Source organism: Tachyglossus aculeatus, chromosome 4 (assembly GCF_015852505.1).
Source record: "Tachyglossus aculeatus isolate mTacAcu1 chromosome 4, mTacAcu1.pri, whole genome shotgun sequence".
Classification (NCBI taxonomy): domain Eukaryota; kingdom Metazoa; phylum Chordata; class Mammalia; order Monotremata; family Tachyglossidae; genus Tachyglossus; species Tachyglossus aculeatus.
The window spans coordinates 38,056,444-38,083,901 of NC_052069.1; the positions used below are offsets into that span (position 1 = coordinate 38,056,444).

Sequence of the window (27,458 nt, forward strand, 5' to 3'; positions counted from 1 at the left end):
AATTAAGTTGGACACAGACCCTGTCCCATATGGGGCTCACAGTCAAGCATTGGGGAGAACAGGTATTTAATCCCCATTTTACAGATGAGGCAACGGAGGCAAAGAGAAGTAAAGTGACTTGCCCAAGGTCACACAGCAGACAAGTGGTGGAGCCAGGATTAGAACCCACGTCCTCTGACTCCCAAGCCTGGGGTATTGCTGCTAGGACACACTGCTCATTATTAAAAAATAATGAGATGTTTTTAGCATGAGTAATACTTTAGGTATCATCTTTCTCCTTTCTGTCCCCCAGAGAGCAGTTCCACCTCAGAAATCAAGAGAACAAATGGAGGCAGAGGTGAAAATGGAATATGAAGAATATTTGGCTCTAGAAAGAAACATCCTGTTAGAACTTGGACTAATTAAGGAACAGGAAGTATTTCCTGTACATTGAGAGCTGATTTGAATTGTAGATCTCTCTCTGGTATTGGTAAAAGTGTTTATTTTATCATCCAAGACGTATTTGTTTCCACTGAATAATAGACCTGTGATGGTCACCTATGTTTAGGGTCATATCTGAGAGATGAAAAATGTAGGGGAAAAAAGCCATTTTATAAATGTGGACACGTTAATTTGACTGGCAATATTATAACCTGGGTTTTAACGAACATTAAGAGATATAGTAAATTTTGCACCCTATTTATTTTAGCAGCATATGATGGATTTTTTTGGAATGGGAATGACTTTGAGAGTGCACCATCAGTTTAATGCGGGCAGTGGTCTTGGGAGATGTCTATGGAAACCCAGAGAAAATACCAGTGACTTGAGGCAAATCAACTGATAGACCCGAGCATCTTGGAAATTTCCTTCTTTGGGGGAGAGAAGTCTCTAGAACCTTTCAGCAGTTTTCCAACACAAACATTATTTTGAAAACTTCAAAACCAACATCATGTATTCATCTTTAAATTTACAGAACAGCGAAAACATGGTGCTTTGCTGAAAAAAATGCAGTCAATGTTTTTGTAAATTTTAAAGACATCTCAGCATGCAGAATGAGACCAAATGAGATTGCCATGAGGCTGGAATTATTTGGAATTTCACAAAAAAACCTTGTAATTTATGAATTTGCCACTTCTAGAAGTGTTAGCTTGGCAGTGGAAAGCATGCAAAAAAAAAAAAAAAACCAAAACCCAAAACTGGTTCTGCATTTTTTCTGACTTGAAACAGAGGTCCATTGTTTAAAGGAAGAACTTCACTACAAAAGACTTCCAGAGTTCAAGAGCAACAAAATACAAAACCAAACAGGCCCAGGGGACAAAAATAAACCACAAATTCATCAGATTTACAAGCCACAAAGACATGCCCGGAATATACTTGTTGAATATACTTCTGAGGTTCGCCTTGATCGTTTATGCCAAGAGTTCTTTGCGCTGCAGTTTTTCAACTATAGTCCATATGATTCCCAGCATTCTCTTTTGCTTGAAACACAATATTTCCTCACACATCAGAGAACAAAAGTAAAGCAGCCTTGTCCTTTAGCACGTCTTGATTCTGAAGTGAGATTCTTAGCCTAGAGTAGGCACAGAAATGTTTCATATGCTTGCAACACTTTAGATCCAAGATTTTCATGTTGGATAGCCGTGATCTTCAAAAACCCTCTTCCTTGCAAACAATGCACCGAATTAGTCTTTCCATCTGAGTTTGGGAACACGACATTAAGATCCAATTTAATCACAATTTAGCCAGTGAAATTAGGTTCCTACAAGTTCCCCTCGAGGAAAGATTGCATAATTTAACCACCCTTCTTTGTTTCCCAAATGCACACATTGTTTGATTTCGGGTTGAAAAGCAATTATCCTCGGTAAACAGTTGCACCATATGTTCTACAGCAGCAATATAATTCGCCAGTGTAAATAATTAACATCTCATTCATATGAATTTACTTCTTCCCCCTGGATGTCTCTTTCCATAGTGCAGAGCTCTGGCCTGTTGTTAAGTTTCCATCTCCAGTTCAGATACTGCGTAACCAAGTCGAGTTGGTCAAGCGGAAATTCAATGTATCAGAGACCCAGCCGATTAAACCCTATACGGGTGATTCACTCTTTCCATGACTCGCTGAGCTCTTGGAGGGGCACGGGCTCGTGTAAAACTCATGTCCATATGGTCAAAATAGAAACCAGGGAGCAGAAGAAAACTGATCCATAATGGCTTTGTCATCAGTACATTTTTGTTCATGCATAATGCAAAACTGCAGAACTTTCTTAGATGGAGAGGATTATAGAACCACGAGGAGAAAGACCAAGTGTCTTGGGTCTAGGTGTGAGATGGGGGACATCTATTTTGTGTTCATATGTTGCCAGAGAGAGAGGGAGAGAGAAACATGACTCCAGTCACTCAAATAGTTGTGGTAACATGCTTGGAAAACAACACATAATAATAATAATAATGTTGGTATTTGTTAAGCGCTTACTATGTGCAAAGCACTGTTCTAAGCGCTGGGGTAGATACAAGGTAATCAGGTTGTCCCACGTGGGGCTCACAGTCTTAATCCCCATTTTACAGATGAGGGAACTGAGGTCCAGAGAAGTTAAGTGACTTGCCCAAAGTCACACAGCTGACAAGTGGCGGAGCAGGGATTTGAACCCATGACCTCTGACTCCAAAGCATGGGCTCTTTCCACTGAGCCACGCTGCTTCTCTAGCATACACACACACACACACATACACACATTCCTAGAGCAACATGAAGCATTTGTTCTCTGCATGGAATGGGGTGGTAATAGTAATAATTATAATCGTACTTGTTAAGCACTTACTATGTGCCAAGCACTGTTCTAAGCACTGGGATAAAAAAAATAAGGTTGAGTACAGTCTTTGCTCACAGTTTCAATCCCCATTCTTCAGATGAGGTAACAGAGGCACAGAAAATTGAAGTGACTTGCCCAAGATCAAACAGCAGACACGCGGCCGAGCCAGGATTAGAACCCAGGTCCTTTTGGCTCACAGGCCCATGTTCTATCCACTAGGCCACACTGCTGGGCAAAGAGGAAAGTGAAACGGTAGTGAATAGGGCTGCCATCACTCAATGGGATAGCTCAGAATTTCTACATGGGCCTTCCCCAACCAACTGGATTTCCTTCACATCTGAAGACAATTTGACCCTTTTACCAGGACAAAGTCAAGGCGGTCCATTACTTCAGTTCACTGACTGATTTCCCCACCACCCTCTTGAAACGGTCAAACACTGCCAAGAGTGGATTAGCCTCAAGGGCGGTGCTTGAGAAATGGGAGTAAGGAAATCCCTCGGAAGCAAGTTTGACTATGTATATCCAGGACAGGGTGCAGTAACATCAGGGAAAACTAAGGTCTGGGGTCCTCTTGGCATAGTGGTCCTCGCTAGCACTCAAGATTAGGACCCAGGATATCTTGTTCCCAGAGCCCTTTTTAATACATGCTATCGGTAATTGTAATTTAGACCCTAAGTTAATCATATTTCTTGAGCACTTTCTGTGTGCAGAGCATCATATTAAGCACTTGGGAGAGTACGATATAACGCATTCCCTCCCCCCAACAAGCTTACAGTTTAGAGGGGAAGATGGGCATTAATATAAATAAATAAATTACAGATATGGACGTCAGTGCTGTGGGGCTGGGAGAGGGGATGAATAAAGGGAGCAAGTCAGGGTGACGCAGAAGGGAGTGGGAGAAGAAGAAAGGAGGGCTTAGGGAAGGCCTCTTGGAGGAGATGTGCCTTCAATAAGGCTTTGAAGGGGAGGAGAGTAATTGTCTGTTGGATTTAAGTAGGGAGGGAGTACCAGGACAGAGGCAGGATGTGGGAAAGAGGTCGGTGGTGAGATAGACGAGCTGGAGGTACAGTGAGAAGCTTAGCATTAGAGGAGCAAAATGTACAGTCTGGTTTGTAATAGGAGAGTAGTGAGGTGAGGTAGGAGTGGGCAAGGTGATTGAGTGCTTAAAACCAATTCATTCATTCAATCATATTTATTGAATGCTTACTGTGTGCAGAGCACTGTACTAAGCACTTGGGAAGTACAAGTTGGCAACATCTAGAGACGGTCCCTACCCAACAGTGGGCTCACAGTATAGAAGGGGGAGACAGATAACAAGACCAAACATATTAACAAAATAAAATAAATAGAATAAATATGTACAAATAAAATAGAGTAATACATGCAAACATATATACATATATACAGGTGCTCTGGGGATGGGAAGGAGGTAAGGTGGGGGGGATGGAGAAGGGGAGGAGGGGGAGAAGAAGGAGGGGGCTCAGTCTGGGAAGGCCTCCTGGAGGAGGTGAGCTCTCAGTAGGGCCTTGAAGGGAGGAAGAGAGCTAGCTTGACGGATGTTGGGAGGGAGGGCATTCCAGGCCAGGGGGAGGACGTGGGTCGGGAATCGATGGCGGGACAGGTGAGAACGAGGCACGGTGAGGAGATTAGCGGCAGAGGAGCAGAGGGTGCCGGCTGGGCTGGAGAAGGAGAGAAGGGAGGTGAGGTAGGAGGGGGCGAGGGGATGGACAGCCTTGAAGCTGAGGGTGAGGAGTTTCTGCCTGATGCGTAGGTTGATTGGTAGCCACTGGAGAATGGTGAGGGGTTTTCTTTGATGTGGAGAATGGAAACAACAGCTGCGTTTAGCTGCCTCTTTTTTTTTTAAATGGCATTTATTAAGCGCTTACAATGTGAAAAGCACTGTTCAAAGCAATCAATCAATCAATCAATCAATCGTATTTATTGAGCGCTTACTATGTGCAGAGCACTGGGGAGGTTGTCTCATGTGGGGCTCACAGTCTTAATCCCCATTTTACAGATGAGGTAACTGAGGCACAGAGAAGTGAAGTGACTTGACCAAGGTCACTCTGCAGATGAGTGGCAGAGCCGGGATGATAACCCATGACCTCTGACTCCAAAGCCCGTGCTGTTTCCACTGAGCCATGCTGCTGAGAGTTGCCCAGATTTCCCAGCCCCCTTTCCATCCCTTCTATCATTGTTGCTAAGGGATCTATGCTGGGAATCTTGGCCATGCTGACCTTGGTGAGGATAGGGCTGCTTCTGGCTGTTTGGAAACGTCTGAATAGCTGCAGATCATCTGTTCCCGGCTCTGGGCATTTCTACGCTTGCAGAAGACTAGGGGGAACCCCAAGTTGGGCAAGGAAAGTAGTCCTTTACGGGCTGCCTGGGGGCTTTCATTACCCCCAGTGTCCAGGCCAGCCTCCAAGAAGAGCACCAGTCTCAGTGAGAGCAGTGAAAGTTCCCAATATGCAGAGAGAAGGAAGAGCACAGAAGCAGCCAGAGGAGTGGGAGAGGAGGATGGTGATTAAAAGACTAAGCCAAGCAGCTGCAGGAGGAGAACGAGGAGCTGCAGTGAGCCTGGGAGTCGGGGTGAAGGGAGGAAGGGAGATGGGGAGAAGCAAGAATGGGAAATAATGATGATAATAATGACTGTGGTATTTGTTAAGCACTTACTATATGCCAGGCACTGTACTAAGCGCTGGGGTGGATACAAGCAAGTCGGGTTGGACCAAGTCCCTGTCCCATGTGGGGCTCACAGTCTCAGTCCCCATTTTACAGATAAGGTAACTGAGGCCAGGAGAAGTCAAGTGACTTGCCCAAGGTCACACCGCAGACAAGCGTTGGGCTGGGATTCAAGCCCGTGACGGGATAGGTGGGCCCAAGGGACCACATGTTGAAGGGGTAACTCAGTGGGAGGTGGGAAAGTCAGCAGCAGAGTGCAGGGAAATGGTGGTGCACAGTGAGGAAAAAAACTGGCTCTTGTAGTCTCCCCTAAGGGACACCCTCCCTCTCCCCACTCACCGCCACTCCCAAGCCCATGGAGTCGGGATGGAGACTCAGAACTGCCCAGCAGCTGGTAGTGCCAACCTGTTCTCTCCCTGTTCGTTCAATTCATTCATTCATTCAATCGTATTTATTGAGCTCTTATTGTGTGCAGAGCACTGTACTGAGCGCTTGGGAAGGACAAGTTGGCAACATATAGAGAACGGTCCCTACCTAACAACAGGCTCGCAGTCTAGAAGTGGGAGACAGACAACAAAACAAAACATATTAACAGAATAAAATGAATAGAATAAATATGTACAAATAAAATAAATAAATAAATCGAGTAATTAATCCGTACAAACATATATGCATATATACAGGTGCTGTGGGGAGGGGAAGGAGGTGAGGCAGGGGGGATGGGGAGGGGGAGAAGGGGAAGGAGGGGGAGGAAGAGGAAGGAGGGGGGATTGACCAAACAGATGGGCTGGACTGACCTGCCATTTTCCGTGGTCCACCTTCCCACAGTTTTCAGTAGTCAGTCAGTCAATAGTATTTATTGAGCGCTTACTGTGTGCAGAGAATTGTACTGAGTGCTTGGGAGAGTACAATATAATAATAGAAACATTCCCTGTCCACACAGAGCTTATTATTATTAAGTGCCGAGTCATTTCCGATTCACAGCGACTCCATGGATATATTTTCTCCAGAACGTCCTGTCCTCTGCCATAATCTGCAACTTTTTAAATGGTTCTTCCATTATCGTTGTTATAGTCTCTATGCATCTAACTGCCTGTCTGACTCTTCCACCTTTTCCCTGGACTTTTCCTAGCATCAGTGTCTTCTCCACAGAATTAGTCCTCCTGATGATGTGTCTAAAATATGCTAATCTAAGTTGAGTCATTTGGCCTTCCAAAGACCACTTCAGTTTAATTTGCTTCAAAATCCATTTGTTTGCTTTTTGGGCAGTCCACGGTATTCACAAAAGCCTTCTCCAACACCACATTTCAAAAGAATCAATGTTCTTTCTATCCTGTTCCTTTACTGACACTGAGCTTACATCAGTGGTATTTATTGAGCTCTTACTGTGTGCAGAGCACTTGGGAAAATGCAATATAATAATAGACACATTCCCTGTTCACAGTGAGTTTACCTCAATGGTATTTACTGAGCGCTTACCGTGTGCAGAGCACTGTAGCAAGCCCTTGGGAGAGTACAGTACACTAGAGTGGCTGGACATTATCCCTGCCCTCAAGAAGCTTACAGGCTAGAGGAGATAGACATTCAAATCAATGCATGCATCCTACTACCTTCAACGCCTGCAAAATCACCTGCTCTGTCAATACAGCCAAACCTACAACTGCCCAGTCACTGCTGAAACAGCCTAAGGTGCAGGATTACAATAAATACTATTGATGGATTGATTGCAAGCTCTTGGAAACAAGAAAGTATCAAGAAGCTGCCTTGGGAGAAAACAGAATTGGCTTCAAGAGAGCTCAGCCCAAGGAAACTGAAAAATGCATTGAGGATTACTGCTTGGGATTTTCCTAGCGCCAATGTGGCCCAGTGGAAGGAGCAAAAACCTGAGAGGCAGAGGACCTGAGTTCTAATTCCAGCTCCGCCCACTTCGCCCACTGTGTGACATTGGGCAATTCGCTTCCCTTTTCTAGGCCTTGGTTTCCTCATCTGGAAATGGGATTCAATATCTGTTCTCCCTCTCAGGCTGCGAGCCCCATGTGGGACAGGGACTGTTAGATTTGATTATCTTGTGCCTATCCCAGTGCTTAGCACAATTGTAAGCACTTAACAAATTCCACTATTGTTATTATCATTATGTTCCTCAAGGGCGGGATTCGGCTGTCACGGGTGACCCGGGGGCAAGAAAGGGAAAGGAAATAGTTTATATTGGGCTCCGCTCCTTGGGATAAACTAAACAGAAGAGGTGGCTTAACATTTTATCCTGAAGAATGTTGAGCTCCTATACCTTATCTAGGGGTCACTCCTAACAGCGCTTCTGGCTTCCAGGAAAAGCCCCCTCTTAGCCCGGAGAATGCAGGTTAAGTGCCAGGTAGAATCCTTTCTACAGGATGCATCAGTCTCTGATTCACGACTGCAGACAGACCGTCCTTTATGGGCTGACATTTCTTATCAACCAGTTCAGACAAGCTGCTTTCACTTGCTGGGTGCAAGCTTGTTCTCCAGGTTAAAATGTGGCTGTTATGATGGCTTTGCATTGTGCAAGATCAGGCACAGTCTGAGGCCTAGAGGTCATAAATGAAGGGTCAACCCGGAGTCATCTCTGCCGCTCTGAAAAACCATTAACCCTCTGTGGCGCCGCGGTGCCAACGCCTTCTCCCCAAGCACCTGCCTTTCTGGGCTGTCAGGGCCCATGACTTCATCCCTCCCTTCTTGCCTGTCCCGCCGTCGACCCCCGGCCCACGTCCTCCCTCCCTCCGCACATCCGCCAAGCTCGTCCTCCTTTCAAAGCCCTACTGAGAGCTCACCTCCTCCAAGAGGCCTTCCCAGACTGAGCCCCCCTTTTCCTCTCCTCCTCCCCACCCCCCCCACCCTACCTCCTTCCCCTCCCCACAACACCTGTATATGTGTTTGTACAGATTTATACTCTATTTATTTTACTTGTACATATTTACTATTCTATTTATTTTGTTAATGACGGGCATCTAGCTTTATCTCTATTTATTCTGATGACTTGACACCTGTCCACAGGTTTTGTTTTGTTGTCTGTCTCCCCCTTCTAGACTGTGAGCCCGTTGTTGCGTAGGGACCATCTCTATATGTTGCCAAGCACTTAGTACAGTGCTCTGCACACAGTTAGCGCTCAATAAATACGATTGAATGAATGAATGAATGAATTAGCCCGGCCGGACACTCAAACTCTTTGGGGGCTCCCCTTTGAAGCAAAAGAACTGTGTAATGTCTTACGCCTCGTCCCTGGAACCTCCATTTGATGAATCGGCTGGATTAATCCCCGAGATTTCGGAAACCAGTTAAACATTCCCATCAAGCCAGCTGGCTCCGTTTAACCCTCACTGTGGTGGGGTTGGGATCGCTTACGGTGGCTCATGAAAAATGCATTTTAGCAGCAGAGAGAAGGCCTGAATAGTTGAAAAGGGTCAGCGGGCCACAAAGCAGCCTTTTTATTCCAAAGCCCAGCGGCAGCCTGGGAAAATAGCCCCATCAGTCTCCACAATTCCAGGGAGATTTCGAAGACCAAATTAAACCTGCAAAAATAGATATTTTCCCTGAGGTAATTTCAAACCAAACAAGAAGTAGCCTCTCTCCACATTTTGGCCAGTGGCAAAGAAGGAAGGGGGCTTGGGGGAACTTCCACCCTCTCTTAAGAACAGATGTGACAGAAACTCCTCACCCTGGGCTTCAAGGCTGTCCATCACCTCGCCCCCTCCTACCTCACCTCCCTTCTCTCCTTCTCCAGCCCAGCCCACACCCTCCGCTCCTCTGCCGCGAATCTCCTCACCGTACCTCGTTCTCGCCTGTCCCGCCATCGACCCCCGGCCCACGTCATCCCCCGGGCCTGGAATGCCCTCCCTCTGCCCATCCGCCAAGCTAGCTCTCTTCCTCCCTTCAAGGCCCTGCTGACAGCTCACCTCCTCCAGGAGGCCTTCCCAGACTGAGCCCCTTCCTTCCTCTCCCCCTCGTCCCCCTCTCCATCCCCCCCATCTTACCTCCTTCCCTTCCCCACAGCACCTGTACATATGTATATATGTTTGTACATATTTATTACTCTATTTATTTATTTTATTTGTACATATCTATTCTATTTATTTTATTTTGTTAGTATGTTTGGTTTTGTTCTCTGTCTCCCCCTTTTAGACTGTGAGCCCACTGTTGGGTAGGGACTGTCTCTATATGTTGCCAATTTGTACTTCCCAAGCGCTTAGTACAGTGCTCTGCACATAGTAAGTGCTCAATAAATACGATTGATGATGATGATGATCAATCGTATTTATTGAGCACTTACTATGTGCAGAGCACTGTACTAAGCGCTTGGGAAGTACAAATTGGCAACATATAGAGACAGTCCCTACCCAACAGTGGGCTCACAGTCTAAAATTGATTGATTGATGATGATCCTGTCATCCCCTACCCTCTGAATGAAGGAAATGGAGGTAAGCAGGCCAATCACATCATAGCCTTGGGATGGGTCTCCCTTTTGGCCACCTACTGCTCCCAGCCAGAAGGCGATACCCAGCCTCTGCTGGGGGGTGCCGGAGCCATCGGGCATCACTAGCCCAGCCACGTTCCGCAGTCACTTAGGACAGGAAATGAAAGCAGATAGCATAGCCGATTGACGCCTCAGGGGAATGGTTGAGGGCCAGAATAGAATTCCCCGGCCTGGATTCCAGCCAGGCCGCCAGACACTGACCTTGACAACGGAGCTCACTTTCCTTCTCTGTCAGGGTCTCAGAGGGACATGGCACAGGCAGCAGACAGCTGGCGGAAGACTTCGGAAATGGTAGCCGACACACGATCACTCTCCCTACCTTCGAAACCTCTTTTAAAAGCACGTCTCCTCCAAGAGGACTCCTCTGATGAAGGCCTCATTTCCTCTTCTCCCACTCCCTTCTGCGTTGCCCTTGCACTTTGATTTGCACCCTTGATTCATCCCTCCTTCAGCCCCACATGGCACTTACAGTAAACGCTTAACAAATACCATTATTATTACTACTGTTAAAATGGGGATGAAGACTATGAGCCCCCTGTGGGACAACCTGATGACCTGGTATCTCCCCCCGCGCTTGGCACATAGTAAACGCTTAACAAATACCATTATTATTACTACTGTTAAAATGGGGATGAAGACTATGAGCCCCACGTGGGACAAGCTGATCACCTTGTATTCTCCCCCCAACTCCTAAAACAGCGCTTGGCACACAGTAAGCACTTAACAAATACAACCCTTGTAACCTTCCCAGCGCTTAGAACAGTGCTTTGCACATAGTAAGCGCTTAATAAATGCCATTAGTATTATTATTATTATGCACATATCCATAATTTATATTAATGTCTGTAATCCCCCTCTAGGCTGAAAGCTTGTGGTGGGCAAAGAGTGTGTCTAATATCTGTATAATTGTACTCTCCCAAGCGCTTAGTATGGTGCACCGCACACAGTAAACAGATAATAAACATGATTGATTGATTGATTGATTGAATTCTGACATTTGCCACTGAGGGCAGATAATGAGATTGTCCTGGCACTGACAAAGCATCTGAAACCTCATCTATTTTGTACTTACTCATAAACTGGTAATCAATCAATGATATTTATTGAATGCTTACTACGTGCAGAGTACTTTATTAATATGTATTGAGTGCCCATTCATTCATTCAATCGTATTTATTCATTCATTCATTCAATCGTATTTATTGAGCGCTTACTTTGTGCAAAGCACTGTACTAAGTGCTTGGGAAGTACAAGCTGGCATCATATAGAGACGGTCCCTACCCAACAACAGGTTCACAGTCTAGAAGGGGGAGGCAGACAACAAAATAAAACAAAACATGTGAACAGGTGTCAAGTCATCAGAATAAACAGAAGTAAAGCTAGATGCACATCATTAACAAAATAAAATAGAATAGTAAATATGTACAAGTAAAATAAATAGAGTAATAAATCTGTACAAACATATACAGGTGCTGTGGGGAGGGGAAGGAGGTAGGGCGGCGGGGGGGGAGAGGAAGGAGGGGGCTCAGTCTGGGAAGGCCTCCTGGAGGAGGTGAGCTCTCAGTAGGGCTTTGAAGGGAGGAAGAGAGCTAGTTTGGCGGATGTGTGGAGGGAGGGCATTCCAGGCCACGGGGAGGACGTGGGCTGGGGGGTCGATGGCGGGACAGGCGAGAATGAGGCACAGTAAGGAGGTTAGCGGTGGCAGAGGAGTGGAGGGTGCGGGCTGGGCTGGAGAAGGAGAGAAGGGAGGTGAGGGAGGAGGGAGCGAGGTGATGGACAGCCTTGAAGCCAAGTGTGAGGAGTTTCTGCCTGATGCGTAGGTTGACTGGTAGCCACTGGAGATTTTTGAGGAGGGGAGTAACATGCCCAGAGCATTTCTGCACAAAGATGATCTGGGCAGCAGTGTGAAGTATAGACTGAAGTGGGGAGAGACAGGAGGATGGGAGATCAGAGAGGAGGCTGATGCAGTAATCCAGTCGGGATTGTGCAGAGCACTGTACTAAGTGCTTGGGAAGTACAAGTCGGCAACATATAGAGACGGTCCCTACCCAACAGCGGGCTCACAGTCTAGAAGGGGGAGACAGACAACAAAACAGAACATGTAGACAGGTGTCAAAACCGTCAGAATAAATAGAATTATAGCTATATGCACATCAGAGCCGGGTTTGAATCTCATTCCACCACCTGTCAGCTGTGTGACCTTGGGCAAGTCATTCCACCTCTCTGAGCCTCAGTCCCCCATCTTCAAAATGGGGACCAAGGGGTTAAGGAACCTAGATTCTAACCCCAGCTCTGCCATTTGGGCAGATCACTTAACTAATCGGTGCTTTAGTTTCCACATCTGTAAAATTAATAATAATTGTGATATTTGTTAAGTGCTTACTTTGTGCCAAACACTGTACTAAGTGCTGGGATGGATACAAGTAAATTGGGTGGACACAGTCCCTGTCCCTCAGAGGGCTCACAATCTGAATCCCCATTTTACAGATGAGGACACTGAGGCCCAGAGAAGTGAAGTCACTTGCCCAAGGTCATAAAACAGACAAGTGGCAGAGCTGGGATTAGAACCCAGGTCCTTCTGACTATCAACCCCTTCTGACTCTCAGGCCTGTGGTCTATCCACTAGGCCACACTGCATCCCTAAGAATGGGGCTGATAACTGTTCTCTCCTCCTCCAGGAGGCCTTTCCAAACTGAGCCCCTTCCTTCCTCTCCCCCTCATCCCCCTCTCCATCCCCCGCATCTTACCTCCTTCCCTTCCCCACAGCACCTGTATATATGTATTATGTTTGTACATATTTATTACTCTATTTATTTATTTATTTATTTATTTATCTTACTTGTACATATCTATTCTATTTATTTTATTTTGTTAGTATGTTTGGTTTTGTTCTCTGTCTCCCCCTTCTAGACTGTGAGCCCGCTGTTGGGCAGGGACTGTCTCTATGTGTTGCCAACTTGTACTTCCCAAGTGCTTAGTACAGTGCTCTGCACACAGTAAGCGCTCAGTAAATACGATTGATTGATTGATTGATTCTCTCTACCCTCAGGAAGCCTCTACCTTACATGGGGCTCACAGTGTCCAATCTGTTTATATTGTTTCTACTTCAGCACTTGTACAGGGCTTGGCCCGTGATGTTCAACAACTATGATAAAACAAACAAAAATAAACAGGGATTATATAACCAATTGCCAGATGAGAAAATGGAGATAAAGAGAACTGAAGTGGTTTGCCCAAGATAACTCAGCCGGGAAGTGTCAGACCAAAGGACCAGAACTCGGATCTTTCAACTCCCAATCTTATAAGCTTTCCACAAGGCCATGCTGTTTCTCTGAAACATTTCTGGCTCCAGGGGACAGGGCTATCAAGCTGCTGCTACCCACCCTGCCCAAAAAAGTCGGCGGGGTGCAATTCATGGTGTTTATTTTGCTATGTAGAATAATATTCCCCACTCTGAAACATCATTCAAGAGCTACCTCAAATCTGGATCCAACTTGGTTTCAGAGTATACAGTTTTGTTGGAGCCCAGCATTGCATTCACTGCTATTACCATTTTTCTATGTCCTAGGGTTTTCATTCATTCATTCAATCGTATTTGTTGAGCGTTCACTGTGTGCAGAGCACTGTACTAAGCACTTGGAAAGCACAATTCAGCAACAAATAGAGAAAATCCCTGCCCACAATGGACTCCCAGCCTAGAAATGGGGAGACAGACATCAAAACAAGTAAACAGGCATCAGTAGCATCATTATGGATAAATAGAATTATAGATATATACACATCATTAGTAAAAATAGAATAATAAAATAATACACTCATATTTATACACAAGACTGTGACTTCTAGACTGTGAGCCCGCTGTTGGGTAGGGACCGTCTCTATATGTTGCCAACTTGTACTTCCCAAGCGCTTAGTACAGTGCTCTGCACACAGTAAGCGCTCAATAAATACAATTGACTGATTGATTGATGGGGAGGGGGAGCAGAAGAAAAGGGGGCCTTAGTCTGGGAAGGCCTCCTGGAGGAGGTGAGCTTTCAGCAGGGCTTTTTTTTTTTAACGGCATTTATTAAGCACTTACTATGTGCAAAGCACTGTTCTAAGCTCTGGGGAGGTTACAAGGTGATCAGGTTGTCCCACAGGGGGCTCACAGTCGTAATCCCCATTTTACAGTTGAGGTAACTGAGGCACAGAGAAGTTAAGTGACTTGTCCAAAGTCACACAGCTGACAATTGGCAGACCTGGGATTTGAAACCCATGACCTCTGACTCCAAAGCCCGGGCTCTTTCCAACGGGCCATGCTTCTTCTCCCACTTCAAGGGGGGAAGTGTGCTAGTTTGGTGGATTTGAGAAGGGAGGGCATTCCAGGTCAGAGGTTGGATGTCAACAGCAGGACAGGCAAAAACGAGGCACAGTGAGAAGGTTAAATTCAGAGGAGAAGAGTGTGCAGCCTGGGTTGTAGGAGGATTAATCCCAATCTAGAAAAAGAAACAGAGAAACAATGTGGCCTAGTGAATAGAGAACAGGCCTGGGGGTCACAGGGTCATGGGTTCTACTCCCGGCTCTGCCACTTGTCTGCTGTGTGACCTTGGGCAAGTCACTTTGCTTCTCTGTGCCTCAGTTACCTCATCTGTCAAATGAGGAATGAGACTGTGAGGCCCACATGGGACAGAGACTGTGTTCAATCTGATTTGCTTGTATCCACCCCAGTGCTTAAGACAGTGCTTGGTACATATTAAGTGAGAAGCAGCGTGGCTCAGTGGAAAGAGCCCGGGCTTTGGAGTCAGAGATCATGGGTTCAAACCCCGGCACCGCCAATTGTCAACTGTGTGACTCTGGGCAAGTCACTTCACTTCTCTGGGCCTCAGTTACCTCATCTGTAAAATGGGGATTAAGACTGTGAGCCCCCCGAGGGACAACCTGATCACCTTGTAACCTCCCCAGCGCTTAGAACAGTGCTTTGCACATAGTAAGCGCTTAATAAATGCCATTATTATTAAAAACCAGAATTATTATCATTATTATTATTATTACAAGCTCGCTTATATGAAGAAATCTGTCACCTACCTGTTGACTAAGAGATGGCTTCAAAATTGTTATGGGAAAAGAATTCAAATCAATGTTTTCTCTCTGCGTATGTGAGTGTGTGTGAGAGAGGGCGAGAGAAAGGCCTTAAAATCAAGAGAGCCATGTACCCAGAAGGAGAAAGATACCACAGGGCATTAAAACAATCAGCCAGAATGTTAGCTGAATTACTAAAACTGAAGTAAAAATCATCTGGGAGATATTTCCTAAATAGGGAGGTGCTACAGTTATCAACAGACCTACTGATTTAAAATAATTGCTTTCCTTAAATTCCACTTTACAGAAAATCTTCAAGGGCCAGATTTCCTTCGCAGTAGATGCCGCCCTGCCCTCAGTTGGCTAAACAAAGAGCTTGGGTGGCCACTTCTTGCTCAAACCGGTAAAATTGAGCACTTAAACTAGGAGCCACCAACCCTGAAAAACACTTTCAATGTGCGTGAAGAATCTATAAAGTGGGTAAAGATATAAAAAACAAATATCAAGAGACAACAGGGAAAAAGAGGTGTCTACACATGTGTAACTCTTTCGGTCAGTAATTTGCCAGTGGAAGGATGAGGGACACCTAAGGTGACTCCTTTCCTCTTTCTTCTTCACCCTACCACCTTCCACACTCCTTTTCTCGTGGCTCAGTGGAAAGAGCTCAGGCTTTGGAGTCAGAGGTCGTGGGTTCGAATCCCAGCTCCTCCATGTGTCTGCTGTGTGACCTTGGGCAAGTCACTTAACTTCTCTGCGCCTCAGTTACCTCATCTGTAAAATGGGGATTAAGACTGTGAGCCCCACGTGGGACAACCTGATCACCTTGCATCCCCCCCAGCGCTTAGAACAGTGCTTTGCACATAGTAAGCGCTTAACAAATGCCATCATCATTATTATTATTATTATTTTCTCCACCCAGAAACAAATCTGTCATCTTGAGGAGCCCCAACTCAACTTATCCTCAATCTTATTCACCCACAAAGTTGACCCAGTGTCTCCCAGGATCCCCTGGCTTGCATGATTGTGTCTACCAACCCTATTATGTTATACTGTCCCAAGCACTTAGTACACTGTTCTGCACAGTGAGATAAGTAAAGCACACGATTGACTGACAGATTGACTGACAGACTGATAACCCTATTACGTTATACTCTCCCAAGCACTTAGTAGTGTTCTGCACAGTGAAGTCACTCTGTCAGTCAATGGTATTGATTGAGCGCTTACTGTGTGCTTTACTTATCTTATCCCACCTTTGATTATGTATGAGCTACCTTGCTGACCTCCCTGCCTCCTGTCCCTCCCCACTCCAGTCCATACTTTACTCTGCTGTCCAGACCATTTTTCTACAAAAAAGTTCGGGCCATGTTTCCCCACTCCTCAAGAACCTACAGTGGTTTCCCATCCACCTCTGCATCAAAAAGAAACATGTTACCATCTGTTTTAAAGCAATCACCTTGTCCCCTCCTACCTCACCTCGCTATTGCTACAACCCAGCCCGCACATTTGGCTCCTCTAATGCTAGCCTTCTCACTGTTCTTCTTACAATAGAACAATGTAGCAGACATGTCCCCTGCCCACAGAGAGGTTACAGTCTAGAGGGGAAGACAGACGTTAATATAAATTATAGATATGTACATAAATGGTGCGGGGCTGGGAGGAGGGGATGAATAAAAGAAGCAAGTCGGGTCTATGCAGAAGAGAGTGGGAGAAAAGAGGGCTTAGGCAAGGAAGGCCTCTTGGAGGAGAGCTCATTTTGGGCAGGGAATATATCTGTCTGTTGGTATATTGTATTCTCCCAAGCACTTAGTACACACAGTAAACGCTCAATAAATATGATTGAATAAATGAATGAATATGCCTCCAATAAGGCTTTGAAGAGGGGGGGCGTAATTGTCTATCGGATATGAGGAAGCAGAGCGTTCCAGGCCAGAGGCAGGACTTGGGCGAGAGGTCAGTGGCGAGATAGACGAGATGGAGGTACAGTGAAAAGGTTAGCGTTTAGAGGAGCAAAGTGTATGGGCTAGGTTGTAGGAGAGTAGCATGGTGAGGTAGGAGGGGGCATTCATTTCATTCATTCAATCGTATTTATTGAGCGCTTACTGTGTGCAGAGCACTGTACTAAGCGCTTGGCAAGTACAAGTCGGCAACATATGTGATCAAGTGCTTTGAAGCCAATGGTGAGAAGTTTCTGTTTGATATGGAGGTGGATGGGCAACACCAGAGCTTCTTGGAGAGTGGGGAAACAATTCTGTAGAAAAATGATACAGGCAGCAGAGTAAAGTAAGGACTGCAGTGGGGAGAGACAAGAGGCTGGGAGGTCAGCAAAGAGGTAATACGGTAATCTAGGAGGGATGGGATAAGTAAAGCATTCAATAAATGTCACTGATTGATTGACTGATTGCATGGTTTTATGCCTCCAAAGGCTTTTCCCTATTGCTTGCAAAGATTTTGGCTTCTAAATCCATTTAGATCTCAAAGCAGTGACAGTTCTCTTTTTGGCCAAGAACAACGACTCTAGGACTTGTTTAAAAATTAAAACAGACCAATTTTAAAAACTTCAATAGACTAAAGTTTAGTAGGCAGTTTCAATTTATTCTTCGGTTATTCAAAAATTACACGTTCTATGGGTATAAAAGTTTAAAAAAATACATTTTGATTCACTGATAAATGCTTCTGACTACATTTACATTTGCAACAGAATCGTAATCACTGTAACTGTTTTCTTGACCACAATCAAAATAAGTTAATGACAATGAATAAACAATTGCAAGGTGGCTAAGGTACTCCTTCAGGAAAGGGGATATAGTTTTACACCACCAATGTCATATTCGTCCTACCGTTAATAAATAACTTTAAAACCACACAGAATATAAAAATGCATAAAGTAGATTAGCATGTTCCATTCAGCTCTTAGGGTTCACTCTGGATAAAGTTCTCGGTTAAATAGCATTGTGCAAGGAATTTTAGAAAATCAAGTTCCATCATCAGCTGTTTAAAGAGGGTAGGAAACTTCAACTGGAATAACTGCTTAAACTGTAGATTAGATGACTTCTTATTGCAGCTGATGATCAACCCAGTGAATTAAAGATCAAGATAAGGAAGAAACAAAAAGGAAATTTGCACTCTCCATTCAATCTGGTATGACAATTTCCTCTTTCAGCACATCCTTCTATAAAACCCTCTTCTAAACCTTCACTCTAAATCTCCCCTGAAAAGGTTTCTTTTTTAAAGTAAATTGTGATTTTGGCTTCAAGATATATATTCCTTAAAATATAACTGCTCTCTTTTTCCTACTCTACTTCCTCCCTTGGCAAACACACAAAAACACACAAACGTATATAGTTATATAAATATATACAAATAAAGGGTTAGAAAAATATTTAATTTTGTAGGCTTTAAATAATTACTGAAAAATGTTAATAGAGGAATACATTACTATTTGTACAATTAAAGCTTGTATTTATAAAAGCTTTTGTGTAGCAGCCTTTGCATTGCAAATGAAGGTGAAGAAATCGCTGGAGCCTAGTCGAGTAGGAGTCATGCAGCAAAATACCAGCCAGGCAGCTGCAATTCCTCTCCAAAGAGGAGGTTCTTGCCCACTTCTAATGTTTCAGGAAGAAGGAGGGCCATTCCCTCAGAGCCCACAGATCAAAAGGTGGCTCATCTCAGACAACCTGTCAAAACTTGGTTAAGTTCTTCGATTCTATTAAACATCCACAATGCCTGGCAAGAAATACTCATTGCATCATGAAAGCTTTGGCTTATTTCTAACCCTAGAACTAGGGCACGGTGAAGATAATACTTCGGAAAGCAATGGATTTCGTCTTCTGAACAGTAATGATTTCTAGGGACCAAGGTTAGAGAAGGGGAAAAGAGCCTCTATACTGTAAGCTCATCGTGTGTCGGAACACGTCTACCAAACTCAGCATGACATAGTGGGTAGAAAACTGGCCAGGAGTCAGAAGGTCATGGGTTCTAAACCCGGCTCTGCCTCTTGTCTGCTGTATGACCTTGGGCAAGTCACTTCACTTCTCTGTGCCTCAGTTACCTCATCTGTACAATGGGGATCGAGACTATGAGCCCCATGTGAGACTGTGTCCGACGTGATTTGCTTGTATCCACCCCAGTGCTTAACACAGTGCTGGGCACATCGTAAGCGCTTAACAAATACCACCATCATCATCATCAACAAACTCTGTTGTACTGTACTCTCCCAAGCGCATCATACAGTGCTCTGCACATGGTAAGCACTCAGTAAATTCCATCGATTGATCGGAACAAACATGCTGGTCTGTTGGGCGGTCAAGAGGAAAATTCAATCCAGAAGTCACCAGCCAAACAAACAGTCCCTAAAATCAAACACTGATATTGAGCTTGTTTTTGTTGAGTTCTCGCTCTAGGTTTCCAATCAGAGTATCAATACTCTCTTGAAGGTCTTTGAGATTGACGCGGCGATCCACCGCGGAATCTATCGTCTGCATGGTCAAATACGTTTCCAACGTGCATCCTTTGGCTAAGGGCTTGGAACTGATTGATTGACTCATCCCTGTTCCTGGGCCATCTGTCGTGTTGAAGTCTTCCCTGCTTTCTCCATCTTCATAAGGAACGTCATCATAATCGGCTTCATTTACATTTCCCTTTGTGTCTAAAAAGTAGTTCTCCCTACATCGACTCCAGTCTCCGGCATAACGATTACTCGAGGGGCTATCGAGCCTGGTCTGCCTCGGTCTGAGCATCCCTGACATCTCAATACTGCTCAAGTTCAACATCTGGGGTCGATGCTTCTTCCGTCTCAGATAATTCAGAGAAATCTTGGATGCTGGGGACAAACCATCTGGAGATACTCTGGCAGTTAAGCGTTGTGCTAGAGCAAACAAAAAAAAATGTGCTTTTACCAATAAGATCTAAACAAGATTCAAAGAACAAACTGAGCTGAAAGATTAGCCATCAGATGTCAAGTGCCTACATGCATTAAAACATGCAAGCCAAGTGGCCAAACCATTGCACAGTTATTTTTCCATTCTTCAGGCTTGGAGATTACAGATAAAAGCTAGTGGGAATGTAAGTAGAAAAGCCAATTAAAATAATAAAAGTACCTTCAGAGGTGTTGATTAACAATCTGTGCAAGTTAATCATCATCCAGCTAAAGTTCAAGTTAAAACCAGCAGCTTAGCTGGTAAACTCCTTCCAAACTAAACTACAGAAAGCTTAGCTGGTAAATTGTTAAAAAAAAAAGCCGACCTTTAATAAACACTCAAGGAAAACGGAGACATCTAGAGTAACTTTTGAAATGTTTTTAGCCAGTTTTGTATATGACTAAGTGTAGCCGTTTCATAATGAATTTTATGCTATGCATCCCCAAAACACCACTGTTGGATTAACACTCCAAACAGGCTTGAGAATAGATTACCTGAAATTGACTATTCAGCACAAGCTACTAATAGTCGTCCTCTACCGTTTTCCTAAGGTAAACAGTACAAATGTTTTTTTTAAATTCTCTCATAACTGCTAGGTAAACTAAATTCCCAAAGAGATCGCTTCCCAAAACAAATTAAAATCTCCCAAACTGTGAACCAATCTGCCTCTTCATAGGCAGATGTGTTATGTAAATGGTGTGTACACACACACACACCCTCTCACCCCCCTCCTCTCCTAAATGTCATCCCCACCCCCCCTAAAATGGGCCTTCATGAGCAGTTTTACTATCCACAGTACTAAAACATTTTAGTTTTTCTGGTAAAGAAGTTACCCCCACAGTTTAAAACGTTGTTTTCATAGCTAAAGGGTTGCACTCAATAACTTTTTCTCTTCCCGATTTTACTTTAACAAAAGCCCTTTAGTTTAAACTCTATTGGATTAAAAATGAAGAGGCCTGAAGTTAATGATAAAACACCACCATTAGAATGGAACAAAGGTTGCTTGTTTATAGTTAGGTAAACTGAAGAAATTGAAGAATTACCCAAACGGGTTTGAGAGTCTGCTTAGCGATTGTGACCTTTGGTTTGAAAATTGGTTTGAAAAACCACGGTGATTATTTCTTGTAGTTATTACCAGACACATAAAAGTACTTCATGACATGATCTATACCCCTATCACCTTATATGACTCTATATATGCATTATTATCCAGACTCATTAAATCCTCTAATATAGTCTGATAGACTTATGGAATATACTCCTATACATATATATATATATATATATACACATAGCCACTAGATTATCAGTTATCATTATAAGTAGGTTTTTGCAAGTGATTGGAGATCATTTGGAAAATAGGAATCCTTACTTTCAATCTGCAAAGTTTTCCGTGGTTTAAGCACTTCCCTTCCCCTGCCTTTGAAGTATTTTGACAGACTAAGATAGAGTGATCAAAGCCTCTTTCAATTTAGAATTAGATAATGACATCTATTTAGCACCAGTGATGACAGATATGCTAGTACAAGGGGCCTTTTTGTTGAAGAGGATTTAAAAGCTAACAGTGCGTGCCCATTTGCCTTCCATCCCTTTCAGCCATCTTCAACCGCTCACTCTGATGTTTTCTTCCCCTCTGCTTCTAGACTGTGAACCCGTTCTTGGGTAGGGATTGTCCCTATCTGTTGCCGAACTGTACTTTCCAAGCGCTTAGTACAGTGCTCTGCACACAGTAAGCACGCAGTAAATACAACTGAATGAATGAAAGCTTTCAAACATACCAACATACTATTCTAAAAACACCCTGTCTTGACCCTAATGTGCTATCCATCTATCCCCCACCTCCCTCCCAATCCTGCCCCAAGTGCCTTAAACTGGATGTCTACACCCACAGATTTCTCTTCCTTTCATCCAACTCCTTCCTTGAGTCTCTTATTTTCTGAGTTCTGTTCTGTCCCCCCCACTGAAACTGCTCTCTCCAAAGACAAACAATGACCTCCTCACCAAATCTAAGGGTCCCCTACTCTGTCCTAATCCTCCTTGACTTCTCAGCAGCTTTCAACACTGTGGACCACCACCTTCTCCTGGAAACATTATCTCTTCTTGGCTTCACAGACACCGTCCGCTCCTGGTTCCCCTCCTAACCCTCTGGATTCTTCTATGCCTGCCACTCTCTAATTCTGGGAGTCCTTCAAGGCTCAGTTCTGGTTCCCGTTCTATTCTCAATCTACACATCACTAAACTCTGCCCTTTTCTCTCCATCCAATCTTCCACCATGTTAATCCAACTGTTGATTACTCCTTGCTGACCTCCCCGCCTCCTGTCTCTCCCCACTCCAGTCAAAATTTCACTCTGCTGCCTGGATTGTTTTTCTACAAAAAACATTCAGTCCAGTTTCCTCACTTCTCAAGAACCTCCAGAGACTGCTCATCCACTTTCACATCAAACAGAACCCCCTTACCATTGGCTTTAAGACACTCAATCACCTTGGCCCTTCTGACCTCGCCGTGTTAATCTCCTACTACAATGCAGCCCGCACCCTCCGCTCCTCTGCCGCCGCTAACCTCCTCACTGTACCTCGCTCTCGCCTGTCCCGCCGTCGACCCCCGGCCCACGTCCTCCCCCTGTCCTGGAATGCCCTCCCTCCCCACATCCGCCAAGCTCGCTCTCTTCCTCCCTTCAAAGCCCTACTGGAGAGCTCACCTCCTCCAGGAGGCCTTCCCAGACTGAGCCCCCATTTTTCCTCTCCTCCTCCCCATCCCCACCTCTGCCCTACCTCCTTCCCCTCCCCACAGCCCTTGTATATATATTTGTACAGATTTATTACTCTTTTTATTTTACTTGTACATATTTACGATTCTATTTATTTTGTTAATGATGTGCATATAGCTTGAATTCTATTTGTTCTGACGATTTTGACACCTGTGTACATGTTTTGTTTTGTTGTCTGTCTCCCCCTTCTAGACTGCGAGCCCGTTGTTGGGTAGGGACCGTCTCTATGTTTTGCCAACTTGTACTTCCCAAGCACTTAGTACAGTGCTCTGCACACAGTGAGCAATCAATACGATTGAATGAATGAATGAGTGAATGTCAGACTAGAATGTTCAGTTTGTACCCAAGCAAAAAGAACTCCCCAAGCCCTTTTTTTAACCCATCTAAAAAGTCTTGCAAAAGATTGAGGAAATGGCTTGTTCATACAAAAAATGACACCACCAAACATAGTTTTACCCATCCCACACCAGGCTCAAAGACATTCTCTCATGGCAAACCACAAATAAATGTTCAAGTTCATACACTCTAATGCCCTATTCCAGTCTTAATAAGCTGACTGCTAATGCAAAATTTTGACTAATTTTTAAGCAAAAGATCTTCAAGTGGACTTTAAAACCTGGCTTTAATGAAAACTCAACAAGAGAAAATCCAGATGATAATAGATACCTTCTTTCCCTTCCACATTCAATTTTTATATTTCCACGTTATACATTCTTTAAATTACCAGGTTCAGTATTTGAGCTGTGAATGAAAGTGGGGACTTCATACTTGACTTTAACCTACCATGTTCTCCTTTTATAGTTTTATCTCGTGGCCTAGAAAAGTGGTCATCTTATTCCATTTTACTACATTTAAATGGATTTATAATATTCTGTCACAAAACCAAGTAACTTTCCCAAAAGGTTTATTACCTGGCCACAGCTGGAGTAAATAATGAAGCACTTCTATGTGTTTTTTGAAATCCAAGGCACTTGCAAGCTCTTCAGAATCAGTAAAGACTCTGTTGTTATGGGTGGAAGTTTCTTGTCCCTGGCTGAGCAAGACAGGCCCGAAACAGACGGCTATATTTTGGCAGGTCATCTTATTTACATCATGATAAGAAGCCACCAATTTCAAATGATCCAATAACATCTTCAGGGTTGCCTGAAAAAAAAAGGGTCTACATTTACCTGCAATTCCAAAGTAACTCCAGAATCTAACAGAAGAAATTAGTGTGCATGCCATATGGAGAATTACAAAACAGCATGGCCTAGTGGATACAGCACGGCCCTGGAAGCCCGTTCTTGGACTGAATACTGACTTGGGACTAATCATTTTGCGGTAGGAAAATTCTCATCGTCTTTGGGTTGAAGGCTTAACCTAAACAGGATTCGCTGCGCTTGATGTGTATCTGTACGTTAATAAATGTTTTCGTATTGTGTTACTGAATATTGTGGTCTATTCTGTTTGTAAAGCTGAGTCACAAACCCCGTCCCCTGTCCCTAAATTGACTCTATTGGGACAAAACAACCAGAACTGGCCTGCTAAGATAGGGTCATTGGGAAATTCTTCTCAAAGCAACGTCATTATAATGATGACTGATAATTATACTATGGGTCGGAATGCACAGTCACAGAAATTAGAGAAATACAAAATAACTGTGAATAGCTCAGCATTTACTCAATTTCTTCTTACCATCATATGGTTTCACGGACATCCCTACTCTTCTGCCTTTCTAGTAGTAACTAGAAGAATTCTAGCTGGTCATCTGGACGCAGATGAAAATAATGATGATGATGATAATACTTGTTAAGCACTTAAAAATAATAATGATATTTGTTAAGCGCTTATTATGTGCCAAGCACTGTTCTAGACCCTGAGGTACATGCAAGGTGATCAGGTTGTCCCTTGTGGGGCTCACAGTCTTAATCCCCTTTTTACAGATGAGGTAACTGAGGCACAGAGAAATTAAGTGACTTGCCCAAAGTCACACAGCTGACATGCCGTGGAGCGGAATTAGAACCCATGACCTCTGACTCCCAAGCCCATGCTCTTTCCACTAAGTCATGCTGCTGTACTTACTATGTGCCAAGCACTAGACTGTAAGCTTCCTCTCGACTGCAAGCTCTCTGTGGGCAAGGAATGTGTCTACCAACTCCCTCCCTCCTAGTTAGAGCCCCAGGTGGAGACAGGGACTGTGTCTGACTGGATTATCTTGCATCTACCCCAGTGTCATATTGTACCCTCCAAAGCACTTAGTACAGTGCTCTGCAAACAGTAAGTGCTCAATAAATATGACAATGAATGCTTAGTATAGTGTTTTGGCAGATAGTAAGTGCCTAACAAGTACCATTAATTAATTATTACACCACTGACACCAGAAAAAGCTTTCCCATGGCTGGTTAGCTGCCAAAGAAGAAGCATGGCTTAGGCACATGAGCATCATCATCATCATCAATCGTACTTATTGAGCGCTTACTATGTGCAGAGCACTGTACTAAGCGCTTGGGAAGTGCAAATTGGCAACATATAGAGACAGTCCCTACCCAACAGTGGGCTCACATCATAAAAGTCAAATGCAAAGCCCTGAAGAGCCATCTGCGGTTCTAGTATCAGAAGTTGAAGATCACTGATATACAGGTAATTTATTTATATTAATGTCTGCCTCCCCCTCTAGATTGCAAGCTCATTGTGGGCAGGGGGTGTGTCTGTTATATGTTCTCCTGTACTCTTCCAAGCACTTAGTACAGTGCTCTGCACACCGTAAGCACTCCATAAATGCGACTGACCGACTGCTATGGGCTTTCAAAAAAGTTTTTCTCCATGCCAAGCAAGATTTACCCTTTCAACATCCGGCAGACAGTCCAGGAGGTCAACGGTGTATTCAGAATCGCTAGGGTCATTCTCACACCCGTTTCCATTCATCTTCAAGGGATTTTTCACCATGGCGTCTAACACTGCTTCGTACAGCTGCTTGGTTATCAGCGGGGAAGGAAGTTCTCTTAAATAATCCTTAAGGACACCTTCAGAAACACGTAGGAAAACTGTCATTCAAGAAGCTTCCAGACTGGACTGTCTATAAATGGAGGTATTTTAAAATGCATGAAGAGGAAATAAAAGTAACACAAGCTGAACGGTATATACTATAATAAAACCTTATGAAATATGAGGTCAGTTAATTAAATTTTACAAAGCATGATAAACCCGAGAGCCACAAGAGTCAATCAATTCATTCATTCATCCAATCACATTTATTGAGCGCTTACTATGTGCAGAACACTGTACTAAGCGCTTGGAAAGTACAAGTCGGCAACAGATACAGATAATCCCTACCCAACAATGGGCTCACAGTCTAGAAGGGGGAGACAGAAAACAAAACAAAACAAAACAAATAGACAGGCATCAATAGCATTAAAATAGAGAAATACAATTATAGATATATACACATCATTAATAAAATAGAATAATCAATATGTACAAATAATCAAGCAATTATGTTTATTGAGGACTTATTGCAGAGCACTGAACTGTGAGCCCGTTGTTGGGTAGGGACCGTCTTTATATGTTGCCGACTTATACTTCCCAAGCTCTTAGTACAGTGCTCGACACACAGGAACCGCTCAATAAATACGATTGAATGAATGAACTAAGTGCTTGGGGGAGTAACAATAATAATTGTGGTATTTATTAAATGTTTACTGTGTGCCAAGAACTGTACTAAGCATTGAGTGGATACAAGCAAATTGGGTTGGACCGCAGTTCCTGACCCACATGGGGCTCACAATCAACCAGAGCTTAGAACCGTGCTTGGCACAGAGTAAGCACTTAACAAATACCATTATTATCATATTATTATTAATATTTCTCATTTGACAGATGAGGTAACTGAGGCACTGAAAAGTGAAGCGACTTGCCCAAGGTCAAACAGTAGACCCGAGGTGGAGCCAGAATTAGAACCCAGATCCTTCTGACTCCCTGATGAGCTTGAATCTACACTTAGAACAGTGCCTGGCGCATATTCAATCCCCTTTCCCAACCTCACAGCACTAACGTACATATCTGTAATTTATTTATGTAAATTAAAGTCTGTCTTCCCCTCTAGACCATAGTAAGCTTGTTGTGGGCAGGGAATGTGTCTGTTTACTGTTATATTGTACTCTTCCAAATGCTTAGTACAGTGCTCTGCACACTGTAAGCACTCAATAAATACGACAATGAATAAATAAGCGCATAACAATCAATCAATTGTATTAAGTGCTTATCGGGTGCAGAGCATTGTACTAAGCCCTTGGGACAGTACAATGTAACAGAAATGGAAGACACGAATAACAAAAAAACCCCAAACCAGCTGACAGTCTAGAGTGGGAGGTAGACATTAATAGAAATAACTAAATTATGGGTATAATAATAATGGTATTTGTTAAGTGCTTACTATGTGCAAAGCACTGTTCTAAGTGCTGGGGGTTACAAGGCGATCAGGTTGTCCCACGTGGGGCTCACAATCCTAATCCCCATTTTACAGATGAGGTAACGAAGGCCTAGAGAAGTTAAGTGATTTGCACAGTCACACAGCTGACAACTGGCGGAGCCAGGATTTGAACCCATGACCTCTGACTCCAAAGCACGTGCTCTTTCCACTGAGCCATGCTGCTTCTCTAGTATGATATGGGCATATCTAGTACTACGATATCTAGTAGGATATGGGCATACGTGCTTCGTGGCTGAGGGAGGGCTGCAGAAGGGAGTGGGAGAAGAGGAAATGAGG

The 27,458-nt window shown here is 44.0% G+C and overlaps 2 protein-coding genes across 4 annotated transcripts in view; one reads left to right on the forward strand and one right to left on the reverse strand.

Moving 5' to 3' along the window:
- Positions 1-1,105, forward strand: part of DNAI3 (dynein axonemal intermediate chain 3) — a 93,652-nt gene extending 92,547 nt beyond the window's left edge. For 2 of the 3 annotated variants that reach the window (XM_038745396.1, XM_038745398.1), the window contains exon 23: positions 293-493. In XM_038745396.1, the coding sequence (XP_038601324.1) occupies positions 293-433 (141 nt within the window). In that variant the 3' untranslated portion in view covers positions 434-493. Of the gene's footprint in view, positions 1-292; positions 494-688 lie in introns of those variants that run through there. The other variant, XM_038745397.1, reaches the window with a different exon arrangement.
- Positions 1,106-19,239: 18,134 nt separating this feature from the next.
- Positions 19,240-27,458, reverse strand: part of SYDE2 (synapse defective Rho GTPase homolog 2) — a 75,048-nt gene continuing 66,829 nt past the window's right edge. Inside the window, exons 5-7 of the mRNA XM_038745997.1 lie at positions 25,535-25,716; positions 23,626-23,857; positions 19,240-19,893 (exon numbers count right to left, since the gene is read on the reverse strand). Of these exons, the coding sequence (XP_038601925.1) occupies positions 19,385-19,893; positions 23,626-23,857; positions 25,535-25,716 (923 nt within the window). The 3' untranslated portion in view covers positions 19,240-19,384. The remainder of the gene's footprint in view (positions 19,894-23,625; positions 23,858-25,534; positions 25,717-27,458) is intronic.